Source organism: Quercus suber, unplaced genomic scaffold, assembly GCF_002906115.3.
Source record: "Quercus suber isolate HL8 unplaced genomic scaffold, Cork oak 2.0 scaffold_396, whole genome shotgun sequence".
Lineage (NCBI taxonomy): Eukaryota > Viridiplantae > Streptophyta > Magnoliopsida > Fagales > Fagaceae > Quercus > Quercus suber.
In genome coordinates this window covers 246338-253947 of record NW_027069848.1, presented here as the reverse complement: position 1 = coordinate 253947, position 7610 = coordinate 246338, and the positions used below count along the sequence as shown (strand labels likewise).

The following is a 7610-nucleotide window of genomic DNA, read 5'->3' as shown; positions in this document are numbered from 1 at the left end:
CCAAGACTGAAATTTCTTGAGCAACTTAAATCTATTGAACACAAGTCCCACTTAATTAACCTAACATATATAACAAAACTTATAATGTGAGATAATATAAATACTAAATATAAAAACTAGGAATATACTATTATACTCTAGGAATTTTTTCTTCTCCTATTATAGAAGATTAAGGAAAGTAAAGCTGTTGTTTCTATTAATGCTAAGTTACAGGTCGCACTTACCATTAGAGTTTCCCGGTGGAGGAAGCAATAAACTATTTGACCAAATTTGGATAATATCAAAGAAGAAGAACCCTTGTGGACTTCGTAAAAGTGTAAAACCCCATAAAAAAAATTTAAAAAATTAAATTAAAATTTTAAAAAATAATTAAGCCTACGTGGCATGGACCCATCCAAAAAATAAAAAAGCCTCCTATCAAAAAAATAAAAAAATCTAAAAAAGCCACCATCCAAAAAGCTTATCAAACACTTTCTATATACAAGCCATGAAGTCAACATCAACAAATAGTCATCCAAACACCAAATCACACGCAAATCAAAAAAACAAAATGGGCAGTCACAACACCCAAACTCGTAACTGCATGCAGCGTATCATTTCTCCTCTCCTATGAAATGAATCACAAGGGAGAGGGAGAAAGTAAGTAAGAGATACAAATAAAGCCAAATACGTTTTCTCTCTCCTCAGAGTGTGAGAAAGGGAGATTGGTTAAGTCAAGAAGACAAAGAAACCCCATCATCGTATTTGTGTCTTATCAGAATCTTTTTTATTTTTTTCCATTCTCAATTCTGAAACTAGTTGCTTTTCCATTCCTTTCCTTTCCTTTCTTCTGCGTTCGTTTCAGCTTTCAGCCGCCTCTTCTCTCTGTAAACATCGAGTTTTTGGTTCAATTCCGAGCTTGTTGGATTCACACAAGTTTACTGACCGACTTTCTCTCATTCCTTGGTGAGATTTCTCAATAACCCACTTCGAGTTTTTGAGTCTTCTATGAATCTGTATGACTTATTATTATTGTTATTATTATATTGTGAATAATTTGCAATACCCATTTCAAAATTCTGTTTTTTTCCTTCAAATTTTAGAATTCAGTGTGTTCCTTTCTTCCTGTTTTCAAATGGGTTTCCTTTAATTTTGAGATTTGAGTTTGAAGATATATGGTATTGTGCTTCTCAATTTCTTCGCCTTTGTTGATTGGTTTTATGTGCTTTGCTCTTTCTTTTGTTTTTTTGACAAAAATTTTTTTTGTCTCTAAGTGAGACTTTCTTGATTGGCATGGTTGGACATGATTATGTGCTAAGTGTTGGATTTCAATAAGTTTTTGAGCTTATGGGGTAAAAAAGCAAAATTGAGCTTTTGATGGTTGTTAGCCGCTGAACTACAGAAGAATTGTTTGATTTGTTTTAAATTTGCAATCTTTGTTACTGTTACTTTTCTTCACTTTTTAAAATATCTGTAAGTAATGATTGGGTTTGGATATGGTTTGTTTTTTTTTTTGGTGTGTATAAATCATAATACTTGTTGACTTGGATGGTTGATTTTGGTTGATTCAACATGATGGTTCTTACTCTAGCTCCGTGGATTTGGGTTGATTATGATCTGCAAAATGTTATATCTATGCTTGAATTGGTAAAATTGTTGCCTTCAATTAATTTTTTCTATTTCAATCGTGAGTGTTGACTTTTTGCTAATTAAAGAACCTTAATTTGGCTAGTGGAGCTTTTTTCGATGATTATAAAGTTTCTAAGCTTAAATTTGTATTAGAGGGTCCAGTTTTATGTTGGAACTAGTTTAAAGCTCATCTCAGGCCTGGGGATAATGAATAGTAAGAGTATTGTAATCCATACTTAACTGGAGAACCATACTACTTTTCAAGTTCATTACTAGTGAACTTTTGAGAGAGAGAGAGCATAATTTGAGCAATTTTCAGGCAGCCCATATGAAGAGAAACAAAAGCCATACATTGGTGAATTGTTGGAAGAGATCTCGTGAAGAGAAATTATGAAAAGATAGAATTGTACATTCATTATTTGCATTATGGACGTGAAATGAAAAAGGTGGTGAGAGATGCAGTATGAGGTACATAGCAAAGATTTTGAGCTGTGTGCTATAGTCTGTATGACTTTAATACTGTACTTACAAGGTCCAAACTTCATTTTGTTTTCACTCAGTGTTTCTCACAAGATGACACTCTTGTTGTGTTTGGATGAGATCAAAGCAATCATTTGCAATGGTTATGGTTTCACATAATTTGTCATTTATCTTTTGTTGTACATCCATGGCCAAGTGACTGCTTTTCTACGTACATGGGTAGTCTAGAATATGTATGGTGTGATAACTTGCCAGTTAGCTCCAGCTCAAACAGCACGTTCTCCCCACATAAGGGAGGAGGGTAGGATCATGTGTTCAAAACCTATTTAGGTGCCTGTGTAAACTTTCCAAATAAATAAAAAATGTATGGTGATAATTTTTAAATCCCTCTTTAGATGTTAATATAAAGTTTCTCTTCTATGTTACTCATATGAAGATTTTGCTTTGGATTAGAACCACTGAACCCAAAAGCAATAAAGCTCCTACCACATTGTACTCCAAATGATGTTTTGTGCTACATGTGGTCTAAAGTTCACAATTTGAAAATTCTATAATAAAGAATTTTACTTATTCTTCATGTAAAATAGTAACGTATGTCTTGGTGGTATGAAAGTACAATTATATGTGTTTTCAAAATTTTGGTAATGTTTAGGACTCTAATAACTTAGCCATCTTTTGAACAGTTTTCTGGTTGATTCTTAGTTGAAATTTATTTTTGCATTTTTTTTTCCCCGCAAACATATCTACGAGATTAAAATGTCATTTGGACTCATTTTTGCACCCTCTGACGTTTTATATGTTGTGTTATATTTTGAGTGATCTCATAAGAGTGCTGAATGTGTGGAATTTGTTGTTCAAGTTACCTTCCTATTTCCTGGTTTGTAAATGCATTGTTATAAAATTTAAATTCTTTGAATGGTAAAGCCTTGAGAATGACTTTAGGCATGTTGTTTCTTTAAGTGTGGTAAATACTTCCCATTTCTCAGCATAGAGCGATTTTGATTGTGTGGCATTACAATTTTATTGATGGCTTTTCTGCATTATTTTCTTTTCACAGACACACTAAGAAATGCTCTTGAGTGGCAGTGAACTTAAGAACTAGCAAAAGTGGCTTAAGAAATTTTTACCATGCCTATCATTCCCATTTTGTTGGCAGTGAATTAAGCTTGTAGGAGTAGTTCAAATCAGACAGCTGGCACTCTCAATGCCTAAACAATAATGAACATGCACCCTGCTTTATCTGTTCAGGGATCAGGTGCAAAGCAGCTGAGAGACATGGGGTCTGGAGCTATGTCTTCATCTTTTCCAGTTTTTGCTTCCTCTCTTGATGACAGGTATTCCAAATATCCAGATTCTTTTCAGGTTTCCTCAGGAAGGGAACCGGTTACAAATTCCATTTCAACACAAGCTTCTGCATTAGCATCCAACGGCAATATTGACGGGCGCTTGTTGACACCATCTCCTGGATTCCCAAACGATCCACATGGAAGGCTACCCCAAAATTCTCCATTTATATCTCAGTCATCAACTGATGGAGCATCATTTCCGCCTAACCATTCTTCCCATCAGGATTTGCAGTCTACAGTATTGATGAATCAATATGAAGGAAGTCAGGATATCCCCCCCTGGTGTACAGCTACGCTTCAGGATATTCTGGATTTTCCGGATAATATCCCTGTTCAGACTGGTCAGGTGGAAGGTGCTACTGGTGTCATTACATCTGAGGACCATACAAGGAGAAATGATTGGCAGTGGGCTGATGGGTTAATTTCCGAGCTGGACCCAGACTGGAATGACCTTCCTGATGTTAATGTAATTGATCCCATATCAGAGGTTTGTACTTCAATTCACTAATATATGTACACAGTTGCCTTGATGTCTGAATAGGCCTGTCTAGCTCACATTAAATTATCTAGTGCGTCTGGATTAAATTCATGCATTTGTTAGAATTGTGTGATTGAATGATTAAATTTACCATATCCCAATAGTTTAAGCTTTTGGGAGAATCAATAATTTAATATGGTATCAAAGTAGGAGGTCCTGAGTTTGATCGCTATCTCCTCCACTCAACTCTCTATTTAAATTCCCACGTGTTGGGCCTCACCTATTAAAAGGTAGTTTTGGCCCACACATGAGGGGGAGTGTTAGAATTGTGTGGTTGAATGATTAAATATACCATATCCCAATAGTTTAAGCTTTTGGGAGAATTTGTAATTTAACAGCCTTGATGCCTAGAAAATTAACGAAGTGCCTCTTGTTGATCCATCTTCTGATATCTTGATGCAACAAACCCAGATCCACCAGCAGCCTCCTGTACCATCTGCAGAATTTCGCAGTGTTGCTAATACGTTGTCCACTGCACCTCCAGCAAAGTCCCGAATGCGTTGGACACCAGAACTTCACGAGGCCTTTGTGGAAGCTGTCAATAAGCTTGGTGGTAGTGAACATGCTACTCCAAAGGGTGTCAAAAATCTCATGAATGTTGAAGGCCTGACCATATATCATGTTAAAAGCCACTTGCAGGTGCTTAAAAATTTTACATTTTTTAAAATTTGTTCCCTTTTGGAAGCCAGTTGTTTGTTGCATTGAATCATCTGCGATTTTTTTTTTCCTTTCAGAAATATCGAACAGCAAGACACAAACCAGAGTCATCATCAGAAGGTAATGATGGTTTCCTCCATTTTTCTATTTTTTGTGTTTCATAGGCATGCTTGATGTTTAATCTGCAAGGGTTGTAAACATACCCTAAATTGTCTTTGATATATGCATATTCTTATCCTTATCTTGTCAACTTATACTATGGTGTGGAAGAACAATTCACCATTTATACAATCTTGTTAACCTATCTTTCCAGGGTTCTCAATATATATAAGTAGAGTGCAGTAAGATTGTTAGTTGAAACTGTTCTTTTTATTTTGTATGCAGGAACTTCAGAGAAAAAATTTACTTCTATTGAGGAAGCAAAATCTGCAGACATAAAAACGTAAGCATTTCATTGTACCTATAATTCCAGAATATATTCATATTATTGTCTCTCTTTGTATTTTTATTTTCCTTTTGAGGATGAATACTGTATCTATGCTAGCATGTCTTAAGTTTTAAACAGTGCAACTTCAAGTGTTATAGCTTGTTGACTTCCCTATTTATCATGTATTAATGACTTGCATCATCTCACTACTTTGTGATGGAACAATATCAATCCTTCAAGCCAAAGATGTTAAAAAATAATTAGATTTCTAGATTTTGTAGAATTATTATTGACAATGGAGGGGAGTAACAGTTCGAATTATTTTTCTTTCTCATTTCATTATCTTTATGAATATATTTTGTCATGGTTGTTATAGTCCATTTGCTTTGCTTGTCACCATATGGTAACTTTTATGCTAAACTTCTATACAGATTTAGTAGTTGTGTTTTTTTTCATTATATTGTCTTAGTGTGAGTACTATTAATAAAATAATAAGCTATGCTCCTGCAGTTTCCGACTTCAGTACAGGTAAGTTATCTAATTGTTTTGCAAAGAAGTCAGAAAGTAAGACAATCATGAGAACCTTGATTATAGCTGACTTCTCCGCAACATGGCAAATTAGCCTATTTGTTGAAGTAGTGCGCACATGGGTGGATGTGACTTGTGAGTATTGTATCAACAGGTGCCTGACATATAAATTCCCTGATAGGAGACCTGTTCCCACTTAGGATATAGGACAGGACATCTGTAATCTTATGAAGGGAATTTTTTCGATTGGTATCCAAAGTAAAGAAAGTATTGAATCGTGAGTATTGTATCAAATAGGTTTTGATTGGAACTTGCTAAACAATAATTTGTTCCATTTTCTTTTGGTTCACAAGAGACATTACTTTTTTGAGTTATCAGGAATGCCACTGTCCCATTAGGCTCTGTAGAATTGGGATCCATAATTAAGTTGTGGCTCTCCAAATTTCTCCTTCAAATGTTCTATTTGATTTACTTCTGATTTTTTATCACAGGAGTATGGGAATCACAGAAGCATTGAGGTTGCAGATGGAACTTCAGAAGCGGCTTCATGAACAGTTAGAGGTAGGCAGCTTGTTGCAGAACTCTACTTTCTCCTGCTTTGGTTGAGCTGCTGTCTGAACAAAATGCTGTAGGCCTATATGAAGTGTTGATATATTGTCTACCTTATATGCTTAAAGTTGGTTGTTAAAGATTCTCTTAGGATATTCATAATATAAAAAGTTGATAACCCATATAAATATCTTTTTATTCTAGGAATTTAAAACATAATTTTAAAAAAAGTATTTCACAAGGTCTTCGTGATGAGGAATTTTTATTTATTTATTTCAGTAGTTGAGAACCTTTAGTCTGTTCAACCGTTAAAGTAAATGTTGAGTTGCAACTTGCAAGGAACATGAGAGTCATGGTGTAGCACCATTTGCTTATTGTATATATTGAAGCAATGCAATTTCCAATCATGTTGTTACTTTAATTGTTTTCTTACCAATATACTTGACTTAGAATACAATTATTGTGCTTGTTTGATTTGAATTTATAACTGCTCTTCTCTCCTCTTCCATCACCTTCTTTCTAGCTATGATGCTATCTATTGCAATTAGAAGTCGGTAGCCTTAATGTTTTGTGAGAAATGTACATTAAAATGGACAGGAAAAAGGAGGGAGAGAGCTATAGTTTTTAACATGTTCTGACATGTTAGTTATTATGTTCCCACAGATTCAAAAAAAGTTGCAGTTGCAAATTGAGCAACAGGGGCAGTATCTTCAAAAGATGTTTGAGACGCACAAAAAGATTGAAGATGGAAAAAGTAAGACATCCACATCTGCCCTGGGTGATCCTTCTGTTCCACTATCAAATGCCATTGCAGATGTCAAAGCAGAAACCTTAAAATTGGATCAACCCAAAGCAGGAATTGGAGCTAGTAACGCCAACCCCACACCTGAAGAAGGTTTTTGGGACATAAGTCAGGAACAAAGGGCACATGAACCAGGTGATGGTGAGTCTAATGCTTCACCGACAAAACGAGCAAGGACAGATCAAACAGGCAACATCATCGACTAAATCTGCATCTGATTAAAATCCTTTAGACATTTGCTTTCTCTTTAGCTGTAGGCCTGGATAGAAAATATATGCGCAATAGGATGGAATGCGCCACATGAAATCAGGAGATGTTTTTGGAGCTTAAGGCATTATTCTTCCTTTGTGTAGCATTTCATGTTTGCTTCATTTAGCGAAGATACAAAGTTCCAGTTTGGATGATCTAGTTTTCCAGTATCTTGTTTTCTGTCCCCAGCAAAGGGCTGAACGCATTAGAAAATGGAACTTTAAAAATTTGGATTTCCTGTAAATGTATATATCATTAAAAAAAAAAAAAAAAAAAATCTGCTGCATATCCTGGTGGAATGCTTATTAGTAGGAACTTGTAGGAATATGGCACAATCGAGCAACGTTTTACCTGAACTATGATAGTCATTATGTAGATTTTCTTAACTTTAAGTACTTTAACAAAGTGTAAATTATGTGATCTTCA

At 35.0% G+C, this 7610-nt stretch overlaps 1 protein-coding gene across 1 annotated transcript; it reads left to right on the top strand.

Annotated features, from left to right (window-relative positions):
- Nucleotides 1–614: 614 nt before the first annotated feature.
- On the top strand, nt 615–7610 carry LOC112032459 (protein PHR1-LIKE 1). Its single transcript, XM_024065218.2, is given in 8 exon segments — nt 615–945; nt 3245–3921; nt 4384–4611; nt 4707–4749; nt 5014–5071; nt 6076–6145; nt 6797–7120; nt 7122–7610. Coding segments are annotated over 7 exon segments (1374 nt in total). The 5' UTR covers nt 615–945; nt 3245–3306; the 3' UTR covers nt 7158–7610.